Below are 24,425 nucleotides of genomic sequence, written 5' to 3'. Positions count from 1 at the left end.
CCTCATACCATCCTGTCCTTCCTCACTAGACCATCACACTAATAATCAAACACACTTGAGTATAATCTTCCCTAAGCTTTACCTTCCACATACTGCTCACTCCAGATAGTTCCCTTCCACATCAAGACCTCTTCAATGCCTGGTCCATGCTTGCCTATCGCATTTTCTACACCACCTGCTTCAAGTGAGCTTCATTTCCTTATGACATCTCAATCATCAAATCTTAACAGCAAATGATTAACTGGCCACTGTCTTCTCCCCCAAGCATCCAGGGCATGCATTCTTCAGGCTCTCCTCCCAGATCACTGGCCACCCTTTTTTAGTGTCTCTTGACAACTCCTTCTCTTCTACCCACTTTAAAAAAGCTATCTTCTGTCTATGGTATGTGTACTCGCCCTAGGCAACACCATCTAGTCCTGTGACTTTACATACAATTGACCACCACAATGTTTATATTCACCTTTACCACTATAAATCCACCTCCATTAAGACCTTTAGCTCTTGTCATTTTCCTAATTTCTACTACCTTTGAGCAAACTGAGAGGAAAATAAATGGCAGAGAAGGCAGGAAAACAACATTAGTTGTAATAGACCACGAAATTTAGGATAAAACTAAGAAGGCAAATTAACTTAATGTTACTCTTAAAACTTCTCAATGATTAAAACCAATCTGCTGTAAAGTCTGATTCATTTCTTGTATTTTCAGTTTTTTTTTTTAATAAAAGTGACTTACCCTAAATAGTAACCCTGCCAAACTCTGAGCAAACAAGTCCTTTATTTGTTTCTCCTTTGGCTTCTGCATGACAGCTTCTGTTATCCTGAGTAGTATTTGCAACATCTGTTCCCTAGACCACCCAAAATAAAAGCTCATATTAATGATCACATTTCCAAAGAACTTCGATTTATAGGTACAAGACATTCTTTTAGGAATAACATTGATCACTAAATGCCAAATTATGCAACTGTACATTATGTTATCAAATCTTATCCTCAACAGGTTGGATAAAATAGGTATCTCCCTAGGATGCATGCAGTCAGCACTACAGTATGATCGAGCTCCAGTCTTCTTACAGGCAGATATGGTTTGTAAAGATCATAGCTGGGCATAAATGAGCATGGTGCTTGGGCCTGGAAGATCCTGATTGCACTACTGTGCACAGTTATGAAAACTGGGGTCACAGAATTTTTGTAACAATGTGCCAACACTTTCAAAGTCTGTTGCAGATAAAGATACTTGTAAAGTCTTTGAGAAACATGAAATACTATGGTAATATTGCTGGTTAAAAGAATCACTGTTTTAGAAAAACAAAATGGACATTTTTCTCTCACGCAGCTAAGTTGTATTCCTCATAGCTGCTCAACTTCCTTACATCATTTATTTATTTATTAGGTTCTTACCTTTTTCCAAAATTCTCAGAAATTGTTATAAAAGACTGATCATTGTCCTACTGTCAACGTCATAAAGCCATTAAATAAATGGAAACCATAACATTTTAATTATGTTGAAAAAAACAATAACGTATGTTTTACAGTGTTAATGAATTTGAAAGAAACTTACCATGTCTTTTTATTCATTGTAAGTTCCATTATCATGCGCCTAAAAATAATCAAAACAGCTTTACAAGCATCAACTTGTTCCTTCAAGAGCATGGGAACTTCAGCACATGGTTCCAGCAAAAAGACGTTTGCAGCATTTGTAAGAAAGACCTTGAAGTCAACATTGGAAAATACAATTACTCATATACATTAAACAAATTTTGCCTAAAAATAAATGATAATTTCCTTTTAACAATGAGTTTCCTGTACGTTATTTCAAGATTCTGTTTCAGTACAGCAAGTTGAACCAACACATGCTAACAGTACTTAGTTCACCTGTCAACATTACTTAAATAGATGATGAAAGGCCGCTTCATAGGGAGCATGATTACTATTACATATGTGTAATACACCTTCTCATGTGAATCACAAATGATTTGAAGATTTCTTTTCAATGTCTCTTCAACAAGGGAAAAGTGAGAATAAATAGCTCAAATCCTAGATACATAAGGCCATACAGGATGAGGCCAAATTAATGGACCTCCAGGACAAGAGCTTAATTATAAGTGACTGTTATTCTTTATGTATTATGTTTTTCTCTCTTTTCTTGTGTTGCTCTTTGGTTAATCTCATATTGATACAGTATCCCATTTTGTTACTTGGTATATTATATAGATGTTTACTTGTTTATTTGAAATAGGAGGGGATGAATGAGTGGAGAGGCGGGGGGGAAATGGGGAAAAAACATAAGAAGGGATATCAGTGTGTGAGAAGTAATACACCTTCTATCTGGCAAATATAACTGTAATCCCTCCATACATTAAATAAAAATTATTTTTTAAAAAAGATAGGATTATTGTGCCTGGATGAGAAAGTCTGGGATAGAGGAAGGGCAAAAGAAGGAATATGACTAGATAACAAAACTAATATGACTCTGAATCTTTCTCTCTTGGGTAGCTGGCCACTCAAGGGAGGAATGCAGTGGTGTATTTATAAACATACAAAGCCACATGATCCATACTGTATATTTTCCAAGAACATTTTTAGGACAAATATATTATACAGCAGGATTATAAAACTCTAAATGAATTCTCAAGACAAAAGCAGATTACAAAAAAAATTAATCAGCTGATTATTTTGGTCTCTATCCCATACTTTTGTTATCCAAGTTCACTGTCCACTATCAGCAAGAATATCTCAGTGGAAAAATATGATAAGCATATGGCAAGGCAATCCACACAGAGGGAGGAGCTACAAAGAGATGAAGGGTAAGGACTCTTCCAAGTTTTCTATGTTTAGGACATAGGTATACTTCTGAGTTGCACCAAAGTTCTTAGAGCCAGCATGCACCCACACACAGAAAGATAGATACTAATCTCTAATATATGTAATAATATATAATAAGTATTACATATATTTCTCTGTAAATACCTAAATAAATGTAGGTACATAGATACATATATGCAATATATAGATTAGATATACATTATGCATGTAATAACATATGTATGTAATAAATAACTCATTAGGCTGGCCTCAGACTATGACTCCTACTATGGCCTCCTGAGTAGAGAACTGACCAGGCACATGAACCATTATGCCCTGATAGGCTTATTGGTTGAATCTTTCAAATCTTTTGCCAGGACTCATCTTGGTTTTTTTTTTATTTTGCTTATTACAGTTTATTTAATCGATAAGTATGGAAAACACTTATTTAAACTTGAATTTCAGCTAAACAATGACAGTTTAACTTTTTTTACGTATTGTGTAGGGACATATTTGCACTAAAAGTTACATAATATTTGAAAACACTTATAGTAAATTATTCATTGTGATCTGAAATTGTAATTTAAATGACAGCCCTAAATTTTTTCCATATATTTTTTATTGTAATTAATAGAAGGGCTACCTTATATTCACCAGATAGAAGGTGTATTACTTCACATAGTTTGATACCCTCTCTCATGTCTTGGTCCCTAGATTAATTTAAAATTATTTCCTGATTCTTAATGAAAAGAAAATGAGAAATAAATGGATACTTTATATTAAATAACTAATGAAACTTAAAAAAAAAAGGATACATGATATTTAGTCCTAGCAAGAGACAGATGAGAAGCTGGATAGTGGTGGTTCAAGACAGGTTGCCTGTGGCCCAGGCCTCTAATTCCAACTACTCAAGAGGCTGAGATCTGGAAGATGAAGTTCAAGGTCACACTGGGCAAAAAAGTTCACTATAGTTCATCTCCAACTACTTAAAAAAAAAGTGCTGGAAGCATGAGGTCAAGTGATAAGAGTGTCTAACACGCACATAGACCCAAGTTCAAACTCTAGTACTACAAGAGAGACAGAGAGGTGAAACAGAGACAGCGAAAGAAGGGGAACAGACTCTACACTTGGCCTTTATGTGGGAAGGTTCACTAGTCACAAGCCAGGGAGCAGAATAAATGAGAGGCACCCTCTATTTTTTTTTCTAATGCCCTAACATCTTTTAAGTAGCACAGGACTGAGAAGTAATCCCTTAATTCCTATTTTAAAGACAAAATCTTGAGGTCTAAGGAGGCTTTTTTCCAAAGTTTCCAAATGATATGAATTCTATTTTAATTCATTCAGAAAAATATCTAAAAGAACTATTTTTTTCAGGGGGAGGGGGGGTCACGGGGCTTGAACTCTGGGTCTGGGCGCTGTCCCTGACCTCTTCAGCTCAAGGTTACTGCCCTACCCCTTGAGCCACAGCTCCACTTCCCATTTTCTACTGACTAACTGGAGGTAAGAGTCTCACATTCTTTAGTGACTGGGCTGGCTTTGAACTCTAGTGCTCAGTTCTCAGCCTCCTGAGTAGCTAGGATTACAGGCATGAGCCACCGCACTTGGCCAACAGAGGCAGTTTTTAAGAGAAATATTACCAATAAGATTATATAATCACCAAGCTTATCTTGTAAATTAGAGTACAAGTATTACTCACTTGTGTTTGGAAGATACTTTTAGGATTTAAATTTGAGACATTTCATATTTTCTGTATAATAATCCCTTAAAAATTAGCAGTTCTTATGTCTTCTTTTTCCTTGAAAATCTTTACATTATGTTTTGTTTTACCTAAAAAAGTCTTTACAAACTTTAGATGGGCAATGAAGAAAAACCTTTAGAACTTAAGAGCTGTTTGCTATCAGATAAAAATATCACCCTACTTGAAATGATATTCACGTGACTTCTCCAGTCTGGTGCAGGAAATGTCCTGGTAAACTAGTTGACAACATACCTGCAGCATAGCCTGGGCCCCGGCTTTCACATTTGTATTATCCTCCTCTGTCACACACCCTCTGCTCATGGCACTCGTGAAGGAGTATGTACGTCCCCAACTGGAAGATCGTTTGTGACCAGAACTTTCAGATGTGGCCTTTAGAAGATAACAATCCATAAGTAGAAGACAAAACTTACAAGAAAACATATTTCAAGAGGGCAAATATTTTCTCTTTTTTTATAATTTTTTTATTGTGATTAATAGAGGGGTTACATTATATTCACAGATAGAAGGTGCATAACTTCACAAACATTCATACTCTTTCTCATGACATGGTCTCCATTTCCCTCCCCACCCCGGCTTATGTTGATTTCCCCCCTTCCCTATCCAATTCCAAATAACCAATTAAGATAACAAGGTGAAATATTGTAACAATATGAGATAACCAAGGGATGGCAAAAGAGATGAGAGATAACATAGTACATTATGAACAACAGTCATTCATTATATGACTTTTGATTCCTTATCCTGGAGGTCCTTACATTTAGTGTCATACTATTTGGCCTAATGTCTCTAGATTTTGTTCTATTGTAAATCTCTGCTAGGAGAGCCCAAGGTTTCTACTGATTATGACAAATGAGGGAGACTATTGGGCCTATGTTCCTTTGAGTCTGGCTTACTTCACTTAATATGATTTTTTTCTAAGTCTTTCCATTTCCTTACAAATGGGGCGATGTCGTTCTTTCTGACAGCAGCATAGAATTCCATTATGTATAAATACCACATCTTGTTGATTCACTCATCAATTGAGGGACATCTGGGTTGGTTCCATATCTTTGCTATGGTAAATAGTGCTGCAATGAACATCATTGGATTTAGTATGACCTTGTTTCTAGACGATTGGGTAAATGCCAAATAGTGGAATAGGGCAAATATTTTCTCTATTTGCTTACCACTCTACTTCTAGCACCAAAAGCATGCTTAGTACTACTTAGCATGTGCTGAAAGAGTTATGTTTATTCAATGTTTTGTGAACATAAAATGTAAGCTTCTAAAACACTTGAATTCCAAATACTTGCTTCCAAGTACTTGGAATACTTGCTCATTTCGACCTCATGACTAGATGTTAAAATTATTTTATAAACATCAGAAAATCAATATTATGGAATTAATACCAATAAAAATATGTTTGTAGTTAAGAAGTCTAAACATTTTAAATAACTTTAAAATAGCTCACGAAGAATAAAACTATTTCTTTTGTGTGTCAGGAGGGGGCTGTATTCTGTTTTTTTTGTTTGTTTGTTTTATCCAACCTATAGCTTCATCTAACACACACCTTCCAAAAGAACAGCACTCAGCACTGCTAACAGCCCAGGGAACACTTGCTGTTTATTTGGTTAGCCCTTTCAAAAATTTTAACACTACTACTTCTGGGACAGGGTATTGCAGAAAAAAAGGCCCACAAAACATTCAAAATTTCATTTTTCAAAATGCAATTTACTTATCTGAGCACTGATGGCTTATTACTGTAATCTGAACTAATCAGGGGGCTGAAATCTGAGGATCATGATTTGATGCGAGCTGGGGCAGGAAAGTCTGTGAGACTTATCTCCAATTAATTAACCATTGCAAAGCCAAAAGTGGAGCTGTGGCCCAAGTAGTAGAGTGATAGCTTTGAGCACAAAAGCTCAGGACCAGCATTCAGGCCCCAAGTTCAAGCCCAGGAGCAATATATAAACAGAAAAAAAATGCTATTTACTTAAATAAGGAGAAGACAGTGACTGTTTTAGTCTCAGAGGCCATGAGAAAAGTGATGAGAAATGTGGTGGCTACTTAAACAACTCTTTTTGTCACAGAAACTAAGAAATCTACACATGTACATAGCTCTGACCTCAGAATTAAAAGATGCCTGCCTGCCAACTTAGAACAAAGCAGAGATGTCCTTGTGAAGTAGCTCCTCCTCACAGAACTCAGCAACTCTGAGGTTGGTTCAAAGAAATCTGTGGACCTACATGCCACCAAAGGTCCCCTGGTTTGAACAGGTGCATTCTGTTCCCAATTTAAAATACAAGTGAAAAAAATCACCTCTTTGTTATCAGTCTCTGAAAATGCTAATTTTTCAGCATCTTCTTGGGCAACATCTTTTTTATCTGGTTCCTCCATGAATACAGGTTTGTCCTGAAGGATCCACTTTCTGTATACCTGAACTACTTTTCTTGTTACAGCTATCTCACAGGAAGGCAACAGGAATGCCTACAAAAAAGAAAAATGCATTTAATTCCACACAAGCTTATATTACTACAGAACCACATGAAAGACAAAACATACAGCTTCTATAAACTACACAAGGCCACATGTCTTTGTGCATACCATGCATCTGAAGAAATTGGGCCAGAAAAATAGTGCAGTCTAAAAATAACTCCAGTGCTAGACAAGTTTTCTACAAATCAAATTATACCTATACAGGGAATTTTTTGTTTTTGTTGTTGTGTTCTGGTCTTGAGGTTTGAACTCAAGGCTGGGATACTGTCCTTGAACTTTTGTGCTCAAGGTTAGCACTCTACCACTTGAGTCATAGCTCTGCTTAGAGCTTTTTGGTGGTTAATTGGAGATAAGAATCTCATGAACTTTTCTGTCTTGACTGTCTTCAAACCACAATACTCAGATCTCAACCTCCAGAGTAACTAAGATTACAGGCATGAGCCACCAGCACCCAGCTCTACACTGACACTGCAATAGTCAATATAAAACTATTTTAACTGTACAACTTGGAAGTTTTTCCAGGGAATCAGATACAGGTGATAAAGAAGCAAACTGTGATGGCCAGTGGTTATTAGCTGTATCTACTTCATACTTCATACTTCACAATTCTGCATTCAGAGACAGTCATGTTGGTACCTTAAATCAGGCACAGTAGGAGTGGTTATGCCACAGACGTTGGCAACAGCTGCTAATCAGGGCTTTTGTTTTTTCTCCTTTTCCTTGTCTTCCCTTCTACCTTTTTCCCTCCCTCCTTCCTAAAATATAAACAACTTTCAACATTTATTAGAATATCAGTGAATATAGCCATTAATGTAAACCACTAAACATTTATAGCACTGTGCACATTTATAGAAACTCTAAAATATTTTATTGATATATTATACATAGCTCTAAAATCAATGCAAACATCTAACAAATATTTTGAATAAAGTTTACATAAATTTTACTTAATATTGACACTCTTACTGTACTCAAAAGTTTTCAGTGAGTTTAATCCAAAGTGATTCCTAGGATCTGTGCTACTCAAGAGGTTATGACATGGAGGATATACCACAAAGAATTAAGAACAATACACACTAAAGATACCTGGATGAGCATGTTCGTGATAGTACTTCTCCTTTTCTCTAATATACCTAGTTCTTTACTACATGTCATTTTACTTTAGCTTCTACATATGACATGTACATTTATTGTTTGGTTAATGGGCTTACCTGTCTACTTTCCTCAAACATGACTTTTTTTTCTTCCATAGGTGAGAATATTCCATTGTGTATATTTCTCCCCGCCCCCTTGGCCCCCGCTCATCCCCCTTCATCAGTTGGTGAGCATAAGAACTTTTTTTTTTTTTTTGACCTCCAATTCCTCAATCCCCAAACCAAACCCAGAGCAGGCAGGCATATGGGGGTGGGAACTTCCGGTCCTTCACTCCTGGATCTAGGAGCCTGCAGCAATGGGGCTAGTCTCTCTAAGCGCTTCACTCCCTGGACTGGGGAGCCGTCAGGGGTGAGGCCTGTATATACAAACTTTTATCATTAAAAATTCTGGTGGCTCTTGTCTATAATCCTAGCTAGTCAGGAGGCTGAGATCTGATGATTGAGGCTCAAAGCCGGCCTGGACAGAAAAGTCTCCGTGAAATTCTTACCTCCAATTAACCACTCAAAAAACTAGATGAGGTATCCTTAATATGTGGCTATTAAATCCAAAGAGTGTAAGAGCGAGGACTCAATAACTGCATACCCAAAGCTATGGACATGGCAATGGAAATATAAACATAACTATATAGACATGAAAACCTATGACTCTATAGACATAATGTTTTATTTCATAAATTAATATGTTTCTATGACATACAAACCCTTAGCCTAATTTGGATTAAGTTCTAAAAACTAAGTCCCAGTGATTGTATATAGAGATTCCCTTCTTGAACACTTGTTTGTTAAACTTGTCATTTAAAATATGATGTAAAAATCAACGTTAATAAATTCTTTAATTAAAAAAAAAAAAACTAGATGAGGAACTGTGGCTCAGTTGGTAGAATACCAGACTGAAGTACAAAAGAGGCTCAGGGACAGTACCCAGGACCTGAATTCAAGTCCCAAACTGAAACAAAAAGTTCCATTACATATTCTTACACAACTTTTGACTTAATGTTGTAAAAATCTTAAAACCATAAATTAGAACTTAAAAGAAAACCAGGCACAGTGAGTCACACTTTTAATCCCAGATACTTGAGGGCAAAGCCTAGACAAAAAATTAGCACGACAAAGGGATTTCTCAATATCAACTTCTTCATTTTAGACTCATTGTAAGGTACTCAAGAATGGCTTGCTTCAGTTTGGTACTATCGGGAGATGGTAGAAATACTAAGAAGTAAAGTCTAATGGGTATAAACCATTATGGGTATGCCTTCAGAAAGGACTGTAAAACCCTGGGTCTCATCTTCTTCCTTTAATTTTTCACACTTGTTCCTGTCATGATTTACTATGCACATGGGCTCAAGCAACAGAGCCAATCATTCAGGACCTAAAACATTAGAAATGGTGATCCAAAATAAAATTTTCCTTTTTTGTTTCTTTCATTTTCTTTCCTTTTTTTTTTTTTTTTGGCCAGTCCTGGGGATTGAAGTCAGGGCCTGTCAGCACTGTTTTAGGTCTTTTTCAAGGTTAGAACTCTACTACTTGAGCAACAGCACCACTTCTGCTTTTTCTATGTATGTGGTACAGAGGAATAGAACCTGGGTCTTCGTGCATGCTAGGCAAGCATGCACTCCCGGCCCTCCTTTTTTTTTTTTTTTCCTGGAAGGGTGTTGCTGATACTAGGGTTTGAATTCAGGTTTTGCATTTCATGTTTGGCTTATTCATGCAGGGCTAGCATTATACCACTTGAACCACAACTCCACTTCAAGCTTTTGCTGGTTAACTAGAAATAAGAGTTTCTCCAGTTTATCTGCCCTGCTGACTTTCAACTGTGATCCTCAAATCTCAGTTTTCTGAGTAGGTAGGATTAAAGGCAAAGCACCAGTACCAGTACTTTTGCTTTTTCTTTTTTAATATATTTAGCTTAGCATTTAGCTCAGCATTTGTGAAGAATAACAAAAAGCAAACTAATGCACATAGAAACAAAAAAAAATCTCTTCAGTCTCTTCAGTTTGTAACACACACATACTAACCTGTCGAAATACTTCATTGACAAAATTGACATAACCTCGTGTTGACAAGAGGATCTGCTGTACCATTTCATACACTGTTCGGTGCTCTTCTTCAATGCTACAAAGGCTAGAGTTGCTGAGTCTTCGATCAGATAAGGTGCTACTGTTAGAATGGCCTCTGTCCTGCTCTGCAGGCCCACTACCATCCTGCTCCGGTGCTCTCTCTTGAACTGCACCACCAACAGTCTGGAAGACAGTCATTATACTTTTGAGAGATCCACATCCCCACTCAAGAGAATTTAGCAGAATTTGTTGCTTTGTATTTTGCATTTTGGATTTTGTGGGGTAACTTGGTGTTAGGTATCAAATCCAGTGTTTATGTTCATCTACCCTAGCCCCAACGTACTCCAGTTCTCACAACTTGAACAGAATATAGCAAGCTGAAAAACAAGGGATTTCTTATAAGTTATAAAGATCTAGAACCTATATTTATCAACTTTCTAATCAACCAACTAATCCTTCCTTATCTGAGTTGTTATAACTAGAATAGTACTAAGTTATTTCAAGGAAGAGGGTCATGAAATATTATCACCTAAAACATTTCATTTGAACATGTAGACTCAGAATAATTATAAATACAAATAAAAACATGTATATTATTATCACTCTAGTCTCTACACTTAGGATTTACTTTATGATCCCAGAGATGTGACAAAAGAAGCTCAAGGACAGTGCCCTGGCCCAGAATTCAAGCCCCAAGATTGCCACAAAAATGAATAGGAAATGATATAGTATGAAAATATACATAAATATATAAATATAATATGAAAAGGGGATAGTGTTTTTAGCTAATAAATTTTGAGGTAGCTTATGACACAGAAATATAACTAAACAACATATATAGATGTATACAGATAGCTATATACACACATATATATGTATATATATATCAAATTAAGTTTAAAGGAATTAAGTCATTTGAAAATTAGCATTACCAAACAGAACACAACAGTATTATAAAGGGATTTCTCATTATTCCAAAAAAATGCTTTTCTTAGCTTTGTCTAGTCCACATAGGCACAGTTCACAGGTCATTATTAAGGTCTGACTAAAAAATAGTAAAAATGGTATTTCATTAATGCAATTATAGAGTTCTGAAAATAAATATCATCAACTGTTGCCTTCTGGGGCTATCTCAAACTTCCTTTTTCAGACCCTAAACTTCCTTGCATTGTAACGTTTAACTAAGGTAAATACAGAAGTGACAAAAACTAAAATGCTGGGACCGGGAGTTTGGCCTAGTGGTAGAGTGCTTGCCTAGCATGCATGAAGACCTGGGTTCGATTCCTTATTACCACATATATAGCAAAAAGCCAGAAGTGGTGCTGTGGCTCAAGTGGTAGAGACCTATCCTTGAGAAAATCCAGGGACAGTGCTCAGGCCCTGAGCTCATGCCCAGGACTGGCAAAAAAAAAAAAAACAACTAAAATGCTAAAATCACCTGTTTGCATTTGTGATTAAAAAATAAAAATAACAAAAATTTTGCTAATCTTGATACTCCTTCTCATGTTTTTGTCCTCATTCCCTCTTTTCTCCCCCTCCCGGTCATCTTGTTTTCTCCCCTTCCCTATTTCAAATAAACAAGTATACATACATGAGAAAGACTATCAAGGTTTGAGAAGTAATATACTCTCTACCTGATGAATGTAACTGTAACCCTTCTATACATTGTCCCAACAATAAAATACAATTAAAAAAAAACCTTTTAAGTAATGACATTTAAGTTCTTAAAAACTTTTAGCAAAATTTTTGTTATTTTTATTGGAACTCTATCTCCCTCAGTGCTGGTGACTGGTAAAGGCAAGGTAGGCCGCTGTGTTTATGTTCAGAGATCTTCAGCACTTGAGAAAAGGAGAATAAGAGCAAAGATTGTTCATCTGCACCATCTTCTTAGAACTCCTCCCCTGCCTTGTTATGGTAATTCTATATACAAGAGGCTCCCTCTGACATGTCAACATTGTACACATTAAGCCAATAATCTAAAAACAGACCCATAGCTCTCATAATCAGTGACTTTGGTTATGTGTTAGTGTGTCTTATTATTCAAGATTAAGAGATTTAAAAAATGATGGATGGCATACCTGGATGATTTTAGGCAATACATCAACTCCATTTTTAGTGTTTTGTGTTGCAGTTAGGTACTTTTTTTCCAAAAAGAAAGTTACAATCCACTTAATGAAAACAACACGAGCTGCCATGTATGGAATTTTTGTACTGTATGTGGTTTCATTATCTCGAGTTGTAGTGATGTACACTGGCTTTGGTCTCAAATGGGGGACATCTGGTAGAAAACAAGAACACTAATTATGTGACTCTCAACATAATCTCTACAAATGTTTCAGTTTTTGCTTAAATTAACATATATTTGGTAGTTTAAATAGAAACTAAAAATGAAGACCCACAACTAAACACAGCAATTACCTTTTACTAGGCCTTTCCAATTCTGCTTTGTAAACAAAGGTAGCTTCAACCACTGTGCACAACTACGGTATACAGCTATACAGAAACCAGGACAATAATTCTTCTTAACCATTTTGAGAAATCTTCAGACTATAATGGTAAACACCTCTTTATAGATATTACATCTAAATTACTCTTATGATTGTCACAAATATAAAAGTATATCTAAACTTCTGAAAAGTCATCTAAGACATTCTAATATCTAATACACACTAAGTCCATTGACTTTAGTTTTATATCATTTTCTTTTTTTTTTTGCCAGTCCTGGGCTTGAGCTCAGGGCCTGACACTGTCCTTGGACTTTCTCAAGGCTAGCGCTCTAACACCACTTCCGGCTTTTTTTTTTATGTATGTGGGACCAAGGAATTGAACCAAGGTCTTCATGCATGCCAGGCAAGCACTCTACCATTAGGCCAAACTCCCAGCCCTTTTATATCATTTTCTTAGAAGAATCCAAGGAAATAGAATCAACATAATCTAGCTTATATCTAAATCCAGAAAGCCCCATTTCATCTTTGAGATTTCAGATGTCCTCATTTCTGAAGAATATAGTTTCCTTTCACATTCTTTGAATTCCATGAAATAGAAAAAAACTGTCAACTTTCTATCTTCATTAATAGGTTAGAAGCTATTTATTGAAAATACTGCTTCTGGCCTATTAATAGTGAATTGTTTTTATAGCGACTATAGTATATATACATATACGCATATATAGTATATACAAATTCAGACTCAGCTCTTTGAAAAAACACCCATATATATAACTGATAAAATGCACATCCAAGTATCTCTAAAAGTTATTACTTCACACCTTTCAAAACATACCAAGAGTCACCAACCTTTCTCCTTGCCCGTGTGTGTTGTGTGTATGTGTGTATGTATACACATATACATACATAGCAAAGAAAGCTGAATTAGTTGAACATATCCTCAGATGCAATAATGTCACATGTGATCTTTTCCCCTCCATGACCGTTTTTGGATTTTTTTGTTGCTATTTTGTTTTTTTAGTTTGGGGGGTCTTTATTAAGTGATGCTGGCATTTCTCCATCTCTGCTAGGAATTGAGGGTACAGTGACCACACTGTGCAAACGTTTTCCCAAAACATGCTATCTTCAAGGATGGAGTGTTTCTTTGAGCACAGACCTGAAAGCAAGGCCAGAACTGGGGTGGGAAGGACAGAAGCATCAAGATCCACACCCAGTCCCACTATGCTTCCAGGCTGAGAGGAAAAGCTAAGGTATCCCTGGCCAAAGCCTCCCTGACAGCTCTGCTCTCAGCTATTCTGTGCTACTATGAAGGGGTCAGTGAAATGGGACCAATTCATGTAGCACTGCAGTTCAAGATGACAGTAGAGCTGGATGTAGAGAAGAAACTGCTGGAAGAAGCCAATACCAGGTGTTTTCTATAGGCACATTCCAATGTGCTCCTGCTGTAAATGTGCTCTTTATTAGTCTTGATAAGCTGGATAATTTCACAGTATACCTTTTTCCACAGCAGTTCTTCAGCCTTCCTCCCACTGCCTACTGGATATAGGAACATGATCTTGATCTTGACATAGAGCTCACACAGCTGCTCTTGAGATAAATATTGTCTGGTTTGAATACTTTTTTTTTTCCTTTGGTTGGTCCTGGTACTTGAACTCTGGGTCTGGGTATTGTCCCTGAGCTCTTCAGCTCAAGGCTACACCCTACCCCTTGAGCCACAGTGCCACTTCCTGTTTTCTGGTAGTTAATTGGAGTAAGAGTCTCAGGGACTTCAGTGCCCAGGCTGGTTTTGAATCTCGATTCTCGATCTCAGCCTCCTGTGTAGCTAGGATTACAGGCGTGAGCCACCACACCCTAGCTGAACACTTCTTGATAAGCAGCTTTATTGCTAAGGATGAAGTCTAGTCAATGCATAGCCTCCACCATAGCCCTTTATTCTGGGATCCTTGCTCTCCCCTCCAAGGGAGACCTTGGCTTACGGTGCCAGGCTGGGAGGTGACTCCTGGTCACAGGCTCTGTCCACCCATTATTACCTCCTCCACTGCCATAGCTGAAAAACTACCACTGCCAGGAGCCCTCCATTGCTCTGAGGTGTTTCCTGCAGTAGTCACACCTCCACCTGGCAAGTCTCCTCCAAGGCTGTTTTAGATCATTCATTTTAACTAATTTTATCTGTTTTAATAGGGAGATCTGTCTTCCATCACAACTCCAAGGGATGCTTCTGACCTACGAATCTTCATTTCTTTTGTTGTTTGTTGCTTAGGTTGGGTTTTTCACAATTTTAAATTTTAGTTTACTAGCAGCTGAGGAGGTAGAGAGGGATTACTGTAAATACTCATTTACCTTGTTTGCTTTTTAAACAGGCTCTTGCTATGTGGGCCAAATGGACCTGTAACTCAGTATATGCAGCTGGTTGCTGTTGCAGTTGCAATCCTGTCTCAAACATCTGAGTTCTGAGATTACAGGACTGCAAGTGCAAAATGTACCATTTCTTTTCTCTCCTCCCCCTCCTTCTTCTTTTTTTTTCTTTTTAACCAATCCTGGAGCTTGAACTCAGGGCCTTGGCACTGTCCTTGGACACTTTTTGCTCACAGTTAGTGCTCTGCCCCCTGAGACACAGTGGCCTTTTCTATGTATGTGGTACAGAGGAATCAAACCCAGGGCTTTGTGCTGTGTGTGTGTGTGTGTGTGTGTGTGTGTGTGTGTGTGTGTGTGTGTGTGTGTGTGTGTGTGTGTGTGTGTGTGTGTGTGTGTGTGTGTGTGTGTGTGTGTGTGTGTGTGTGTGTGTGTGTGTGTGTGTGTGTGTGTGTGTGTGTGTGTGTGTGTGTGTGTGTGTGTGTGTGTCCCTCCCTTTCCCCCCTCCCTCTCTCTCTCCTTTTTCTTTTTTGGATAGGGCTGGGGTTTAAACTCAAGACTTCATGCTTGCAAGACATGTGCTCTAACACTTAGCTACATTCCCAACACTTTTTGCTTTAGTTATTTTTCAAATGAAGTCTCATTTTTGCCTGGGCTGACCTTGGATCATGACCTTCCCACACCACTGTCTCTTCAATAGATAGGATCACAGGGATAAATCACATGCATGGTTAGTTCTGGGATAAATTTTTGATTAAGTTGGTCTCAAGCCAAGATCTAACTATCTCTGCCAACCCCTTGGCTGGGATTATAGGTATGAGTCATTATAGCTGGTCCTCATTTTTTGTAATTGATGCTGGACCAAGGGCTTGAACTTAGGGCCAGGATGCTGTCCCTGAATTCTTTTGCTTAAGTCTAGCACTCTACCACTTGACCTGAAGCTCTACTTCTGGATTTTATCTAGGCCCCATTTTGTTTACAGAAGTAGGCTTGCTGTCCCTTGATTGCCCAATTACACAAATACTTTCCTTCTATAATTAGCACTCGATAGTATTTGCTATGTGAAAGATCAAGTCTTAAAGAGCATACTGTGAGCAACTGTGTGCCCCGGGCTGGCCTACCTACTCACTGAACAAGATCTGGGCTTATTGTATACCACCCATGAGAGAAGCCTGCAGATGCAAAACATCTTTTTCCATTGAAAGATGGAAAATATCATTATACCAAGAACTTCATGTTTTAAATTATTTCTAAGTATAGGAGCCATGGTTCCCTCATATTGCTCTTAGTTGGGTCGCATAATTAAAATAACTTAGTAAACTTTAAACCACTTACAGTAATAAAGTTACTATTAAAGTGACTACTCAGAAAGTGACTATATAGTTTTCCTGTAAATATCTACATAGTTCAAGTGTTTACTTACCAAGTACAGGTTTGTAAATGTTTGTTAACTTAGTAAAAGATGGAAACAAATGAGGAAGATAATATTTTCGAAATAGTGTAAAAAGAAACTTAAATCCAGTATCCTGGTTCTCCTTATTTTTCCACTCCAAGCTTGCAGCCTAAGGAAAATACATGAAAAAAAGAATATTTATATTGAAATTAACTTATAGTAAAATGAAATGCTGTTATTAAAATTCATACCCTGCATTAATACATGTAATATATATATACAATATAATTATATGTAATGTATCATAGCAGCTCAAAATATGACCAGAATGCTTTTCTTAAATGATATCAAATATTTTCAAACATACTTTACTATATAAACCCCACAATTCCTATGTACTCATTAAAATGATTAACCATTTCTTTGTCTTTAAAAATTTAGTCAAGGATAGTCAGGTACTTTACCTAAAATTAAAAAAGGACATTTGTAATAACAGGAGTTAAAGATATAATCCCTCTCAGTGATTTTATCCAATGTTATCTACATTAAAAACCAGTACCAAAAGGCAAAAGATATGGAAGTTTGAAAAGTGTATTCCCCTCATTTAAGTGAATTCACTGGCTAAGATAAGCCAAGTCTGCTAGTCCGGCTATGGTTTCAGTTTAAAACTTTCACAGCTTAAGGAACATCTTCTCTCTCAATCTAGCATACTTGTGTATAATGTGAATAATGTAAAACAGCTCACTAGCTGGCAGCACATCAAGGAACCAAGAGAAAAGCCTATTAGTGAGGCACAGTCACCCTCATATTGCAAAGAAGAGGTTGCATGGACAGAAAGGAAGAAGGGGGGGAGTGGGCTAAGAGAATACCTATCCGTGGTACTTAAGAATTATCAGACTAAAAGCATGGCTTCTCAACTTTCTTTACAAGTAGTGCAGCTATAAAAGGGTAGTATCTGTGTAGTACCTGAGATTTAAAAAAATAAAGAGATGCTTTGGCTGGTCCTTAGGCATATGGGTTCAGCATCTAACCCTGCCAGAAAATCCACTATGAGTCCTAGACATGAATGTAACTGCCCAAAGCTCTATGTTCTATTAATGCCAAATCCCTCTGATGTGGATCAAAGTGATTTATGTGACTTATTCAGATCACATAATTAATTAGTGACACATTTAAAATAAGAACCACCCCTCCCACACATATCATATGTACAATTTCTAGGGACTCTTGTGCTGACTTCCCAGGACAAATCAATGTTACACCACTTCTAAACATTTGAGACACATAAAGAAAAACAAGAGCTCAAACATGAACCAGGTGACCCACACTCTGTCAGATTCTCCACATACTGAAGTCCTTGTGTTCTAGTACTGACTAAATACTATCGAGTGGGGACAAGATCAAGATTTCCCAGCAGGATTGAGTAGTCAGAAAGGGAAGTAGTAAATCTTAGAAGATGACAGAGAAAAGCACAATAGACAATCGGAAAGAAGTGGGAGGGAAAAGAGGAAAGGCCAGAAGAAAACAGGAGAGAAGAGAATTTCATAAGAAGGAGATGAGTAGTCACTGTCAAACCATTTCAATGAACAAGTGGAGCAAAACTGAAGAATACTCGCCCCACACATGATCATTAGACCCCCATTATTGTACCATTGTACCATCATCTAGGAACTGGCATTTTGGCAGTGACTGGCACAAGATAAAGGACAGTGGAAGCTGAAGAAGTGTTTGGTGAGGAAATGTACAGAGCAGGTGATGATTTCAACAGAGTTGGTTATGAAGGGAAGGTCAGACTGGACTACACCTTGAAGGAGCAAAGGGACAAAAGAAGAATTGACTGAGAAAAAAAGAATTAGAAAGCAAAGTACAAATTAGCTAGTAGAATCAGAAAGTGATTTCAGCTCTATATTCCATTGATGAATCTATGAAAAAGGAGTATGTGCCATTAAGCAGGTCAGACTCAGCCCTTCCTGGCTGCTTTCATGAAGGTAACCCTGCCTTGCCCTGCCTGCTCCTGGCTCTCTGCTCAGCCTCTGGGCATGCCTCCTCCTCCTCTAGTTCCACAGGGACAAAATTTAAACACATTCCTGCAAAACAGCACTGGTGCCTGCTCTTGCTTGAAATTACAGAAAATATCCTCAAATAAAAAGTAAAACGAAAAAATATGGACAGAGAAAAAAAGAAGGCAAGTGATATTTCCTTCCTCCTATTGAGAACAAGCCCATCACTGAAAGAGCTATGCTTTTTCTCTGACCTGAATAACCATATACTTCAACAGTATTTGAAGAAAAAAGCAGGTTTGGTCCTCACTGATCTTCTCTCCTGATATGGCAGGTAGGAGTGGGGTTATTTCTTCAGGATACACCTTTGCTGTAGAATGAAGAACAAATCAGTAACTTTTTAGAGTTAAATTGTAAACAGGGTTTTGGAAAAAAAAGGTCTTTATCAAACTATATCTATCTAGCTACTGTGGTACATAGAACATATACATGAACACGACAGAACATATATATGTTCTTTATATACTGAACGCCAAAGTAATGTGCATAAAGAGTACAGAAATACAAAGGCCCACCTGTCCCACTGAATCATCCCTTCTCTTTCAAGTTCTGCTTTGGTTAGTAGAAGATCAAATGCTAAATCTAGGCACTGGTGGATCACGCCTATAATCTTAATCAGAAGGCTGAGATCTGATGACTGTGGTTCAAAACCAGCTCAGTAGGAAAGTCTGTGAGATTTTATCTCCAATTAATCATCAAAAAGCCAGAAGTGGAACTGGCTCAAGTAATAGTAGAGTGCTAGTCTTGAGCACAAAAACTCAAGAACAGTACACAGGTCCTAAACTAAGCCCCAGAATTGGCACAATCTATCAATTTATCAATAAATTTTAAAGTGATATCTAATCCTATCTGTCAAATGGTTTGAGGATTTCTTTTAGTTATACGATATTTTGGGGGTTTTGTTTGTTTTCTGTTTTTGGTTGATGTTCCAGTACTAGGGCTTGAACTCAGGGACTTGCTCTCTTAGTTGGCCTTTTCTGCTCAAATCTTGTGTTTGGCTTCCAGCTCTTTATTGGTTAATTGAAGATAAGAATCTCTCAGACTTTTTTGCCCAAACTGGCTACAAATTATGATCGCTGGATCTTTGCCTCCTGAGTAACTTGGATTACAGATATGAGACATCAGCTTCCAGAATTCTATTTTTTTTGTTTTTTCAATGATGCATAAAAGTTCTAAATGAATTCTTATAATAGATTTTTGCATTTATAAGGTTGACTCCAAGTGTATAGAAATGTATAGAAACAATGTATAGAAACAATGAATACCAGCTTGTATATATTCATAATGACACATATACTATATGTATGTATCATGCACATCATAGATATGCTATATGATTTGTATCATATATGTGATATATATATCATATCACATAAATGTGATATCTATCTATATGTTTAATTGGTCATTACCTTTAATAGATGTTAAATTATTCATGTGTGGTAGGAGAAATGAAAGAACATGAACATTAACTACTGAATATCTTTGACAAATTGTACTGTATTTGCACTGTATTGAGCTCCATATGAAAGACTGGCACAACTTCTAACCTGTCATCACCACATATAACAGTTAAGCTGTGTTTGATTGCGCTTCTAGTATAAAATCAATAAATAAAAAGAAGAAAAGATCAAATGCTAGTTATATGGCTATGAACAGATATGTAGCAATAAGCCAATGGGCCCTAACAAGAGCTCCTTAACAACTCATAGAACACAAATAGTCCCATGAGATCACTACTGATCCTCTATAAATATTTCAAGAGAACAGAGCTGACAATATAAGATAACTGTCCACTTATAAAACAACAGTGATGAGAACAATTCAGTCATTTGGATAGATATTTAAATTTTATTATTAGCAAACACTTTCATATATACTATGTATCTCTACTTCCTGCTACTGCCAAACTCTTTTCCTTCCATTCCTGTTTCAACCACTTTAGTAAACTTTTCCTATCATTTCATAGAATATAGGCTGTACTGTTTTCTATTCTAGTCTTTGTAATAAAACACTGTAAATTTCAGAGAATTCTTCTTCTTCAGACCCAATCAGTATTTCTATTTGAGAAAATGAAAAAACAATTCTTCAATACGAGCTCAATAGTAATTCCAGAATGTTAGATTTGATGACAGATATTGCTTACCATCAGCTACACTAGGGCTGGGATTGATGAGTGTCTCTAGTGTACAGGGCCCCTTGGATGACAAGACTGCCGGGAAACCAGGCACAAGGCATGCAAAAATCAGCACCTGCTCTTCTGCACAGTTTGTCTGAAGTGCTTGAAGCCACAAAAGAAACAGCCTGATTCCTTCACATCTTATCTGAAAGCAAAACAAAACAAAATACATGTATTTACAGAAAAGCACTGTGATACAGCATCAACCTTAAGGAAGAAAAATTAGAGAGGGAGGTATGGTGGCACATGCCTATAATCCCAGGAGAATCAAGAATTTTATTTTATTTTTTTTCTTTTTGAAGTTACCAGTTTATTAAATAAGATAAAGATTTTAATCATAAATGTGGTTTATCCAAGATGGGTAGGGGGTATGGGGGGGAGGGTAATGGGTACCAAGACATGTGAAAGGGTATCAATGTATGTGAATTAATGCACCTTCTATCTGGCAGATATCATGTAACCCTTTTACTAATTACAATAAAAAAAATAAAAAAATGTGGTTTATACAGCAAGCAAGTTGTATAACAGAATATATCCCATGATATTTTAGCTTGCTTATGGGTCTCACACAGTATTTATTAAAGAATCAGATAAGGCCTGAAGAACAGGCCTTGGTAAAATGGTGTCTGGATAATGTATAGACAGTTACATTCATCAGGTAGTAGGTACATTACTTCTCTACACCCCTTCTCATGTTTTTGTTCCTGTTTCCCTCTCCCACCCCCTCCCAATCATCTTGTTTTGCCCCTTCCCTTACCTATTTCAAATAAACAAATAAACTTATATACAGTATACCAGGTAACAAAGTCAGATACAGTAACAACATGAGATGAACCATAAGGGCAAAAAAGGAGAAGAGAAATAGCATAATATATTAAGAATAAACAATCATACAAGATAAACCTCTTGTTTCCATAACCTATCTTTGATTCTCAAACTTACATCTCCATTCTGGAACCAATAAATAATTGTATAGGAAACTGTCAACATTTATTGTCAGGATGATATACAGAGATATTATTGTCACATGCAAATATTGTTACCCCCTCCTATGTTTTTCTCCCACTTCCCCTTCCTCTCTCCAGCCTTCCCCAAGGTGTAAAGTTCATTTCCAACAAACTGTCTTGTGATTATTGCTGGTATATTGGTTCACCCATTGTCCTTTGTCTCATTATTGTGTTGTTCCCCTTCTCTTCACTAATTCAAATAAACATATATCCAATACAACAGGTACCGAAATCAGCTGCAGTGACACCAGGGAGTAGACTGTGGGGGGGAGGGGTAATCCGAAAAAAAAAAGAAGTTCACATAGTACATTAACAATAACTACAAAGAAAAACTTTTCATTTCCATATCCTGGAGTTCATTTCGCTTAACATCATCCTATGTGGTACATAGCTACTGAGCTATGAAGAGAAATAGCATAGTATATTAAGGAGTTTTCTTTTACAGGTCTATGTGACTAAAATGCGCTTCAGTAAGGCTCATTCTTTTTATGATTCCTTTCACTCCCCTTCTCAAACCAATCTCGTCACTTCATTATTTCATTTTTAACTAAGTATATAAAGTACCTAGAATATATTTGCCCTCCTTCAACTTCTTTTTTTTTCTAGTTGGTGACAATGCTACTTCATTAACTGGTTGTGTTCACAGTACACTTCTATACATGCTCCTATACTCCATCTCCACTGGTCACAAATCTACATATTACACCAAACCTGTCCTCTTCTCTAGCACAAAAAAAATGAGTAGTAACACTGACAGATATGAATGATGTAGCTCTCAATATATATAAGCGTAATATTTAACAAGAGAAAAAGTTGTCTGAAAAAGTTTTCTGCCAATACTGGGGCTTAAATTTAGGGCCTTCCAATTTTGCTTAGCTCAAGGTTGGTACTCTACTACTTGAGGCACACCTCCACCTCCACCTCCACGTCTGGCTTTTTGAAAATTAATAAAAGATAAAGCTCCTGGATTTGTCTGCCCAATTGGCTTCAAACTACCATCCTTACAACTCAAGCTTCTAAGTATCTAGGATTACAGACATGAAACGTGGGTGTCCAGCAAAATCCCTTTTTAAAAAAAAAATACTAACTATATTTAAGTTCACTAGATGTAAATAAAACTAGCGATAAAAACAGATAACACTGGACATTTTTTAATGACAAGGCTATTCCCTTAAAAATGAAAGGGACAAATATGGTAGGAATAGGTTGCTTCTGTTTTCTAACATGTAAGAGCGTTTACATATCAAGCTTTAAGTAGCTGGTTGTTTCAATTCATATAAAAATGAAGATGTGGGGCTGGGAGTTTGGCCTAGTGGTAGAGTGCTTACCAAGCATGCACAAAGACCCGGGTTCAATTCCTTGGTACCACACACATAGAAAAAAGCCAAAAATGGTGCTGTGGCTCAAGTGGTAGAATTCTAGCCTTGAGAAAACCCAAGGACAATGCTCAGGCCCTGAGTTTAAGACCCAGGACTAGCAAAAAAAAAAAAAAAAAGAAGATGTACTAACTTATTAAAGGCATGCATACAACTTAGCTACATATGAATTATCCTCTATGAAATATTCATTCTAGGATGGCTTCATTCAGCTGCTCAAGCTGAATTCGAGCATCACATGGTCTGTGTCATTACAAAAGATATATTCGTTTTTAATTAGGCCAGTTCTAACCTAAATTGCAAGGTCTGTTGTAAACAAATATTCTAGAGCAATGCCCTGCTGTCTATTCTTGTCCCCTAGACTAGTTCTCAAAATTAGCAAAATTAATTCGGAGATGACTTTTAACAACCAGAGAGCTGGGACTGATACCATCAGTCATGTTAGCTCTGAAGCTCGAAGAGGTAGTATATTTATTTCCTTTTATTCTGATAAAACTGGAGCAATCACTGCCTTTCCTGTGGTCCTTAGCTGTAACCAGCAGAGGTACAACTAGACTCTAGAATGCTAAACTCAGAAGCCCAAACCATTTTCTACTAATACTGTTTAGAATGTCTCTTACAAATCATGTAAGAACAAAAACATTTCTATCAAATTTTGTTACAAAATTTCTAAATTAAAATAAAAGGCCAGTAATTTTAAAAGATTATACTCCCATTTAAGAATATATATTATGATTTATATATTCTTAAAATTATTTATATTATATACATAATAGTTTAAAAGACACATTGTACTTTCATCTAACTAAATACCTTAAAATAATATAAATACCTTTATAGAATTTCCAGTATGTAGAAGCTTCTTTAAAGTTGAGCCTGAAAGTTTAAAACAACTAATTAGAAATAGAATACATGAATAAATATTTTTAAAATATATGACTGACATGATATTCAATATATACTATGAGAAAAATGAGATAAGCAATTTATGGGCAGGGAAGGAAAAAAGTAAAGGAAGGGATGATGTTCAAAAACTGAACTTATTACCTGACTTATGGAATTGTAACCTCTCTGCACAACTCCTTAGTAATAACAATAAAATTATACTTTAAAAAGTATATGAGGGGCCGGGAGTTTGGCCTAGTGGTAGAGTGCTTGCCTAGCATGCACGAAGACCCAGGTTCGATTCCTTGGTACCACATACTTAGAAAAAGCCGGAAGTGGTGCTGAGGTTCAAATGGTAGAGCTCTAGCCTTGAGAAAAGTCCAAGGATAGTGCTCAGGCCCGGAGTTTAAGCCCAGGACTGGCAAAAAAAAAAAAAAAAAAAAAAAAGTATATGACTGGGCTGGGAGTTTGGCCTAGTG

At 36.8% G+C, this 24,425-nt stretch overlaps 1 protein-coding gene across 2 annotated transcripts in view; it reads right to left on the bottom strand.

Moving 5' to 3' along the window:
* Ralgapa2 (Ral GTPase activating protein catalytic subunit alpha 2) overlaps positions 1-24,425 on the bottom strand; it is a 310,629-nt gene that overhangs the window by 211,751 nt on the left and 74,453 nt on the right. For both annotated transcript variants that reach the window (XM_090351922.1, XM_090351923.1), the window contains exons 5-14: positions 23,894-23,937; positions 20,646-20,823; positions 18,694-18,809; positions 16,470-16,608; positions 12,326-12,525; positions 10,206-10,430; positions 6,860-7,027; positions 4,793-4,930; positions 1,559-1,707; positions 734-845 (exon numbers count right to left, since the gene is read on the bottom strand). In XM_090351922.1, the coding sequence (XP_090208048.1) occupies positions 734-845; positions 1,559-1,707; positions 4,793-4,930; positions 6,860-7,027; positions 10,206-10,430; positions 12,326-12,525; positions 16,470-16,608; positions 18,694-18,809; positions 20,646-20,823; positions 23,894-23,937 (1,469 nt within the window). The remainder of the gene's footprint in view (positions 1-733; positions 846-1,558; positions 1,708-4,792; positions 4,931-6,859; positions 7,028-10,205; positions 10,431-12,325; positions 12,526-16,469; positions 16,609-18,693; positions 18,810-20,645; positions 20,824-23,893; positions 23,938-24,425) is intronic.

Source organism: Megascapheus bottae, chromosome 18 (assembly GCF_031878675.1).
Source record: "Megascapheus bottae isolate mThoBot1 chromosome 18, mThoBot2.hap1, whole genome shotgun sequence".
NCBI lineage: Eukaryota > Metazoa > Chordata > Mammalia > Rodentia > Geomyidae > Megascapheus > Megascapheus bottae.
This window is presented reverse-complemented; position numbering and strand designations above follow the sequence as displayed.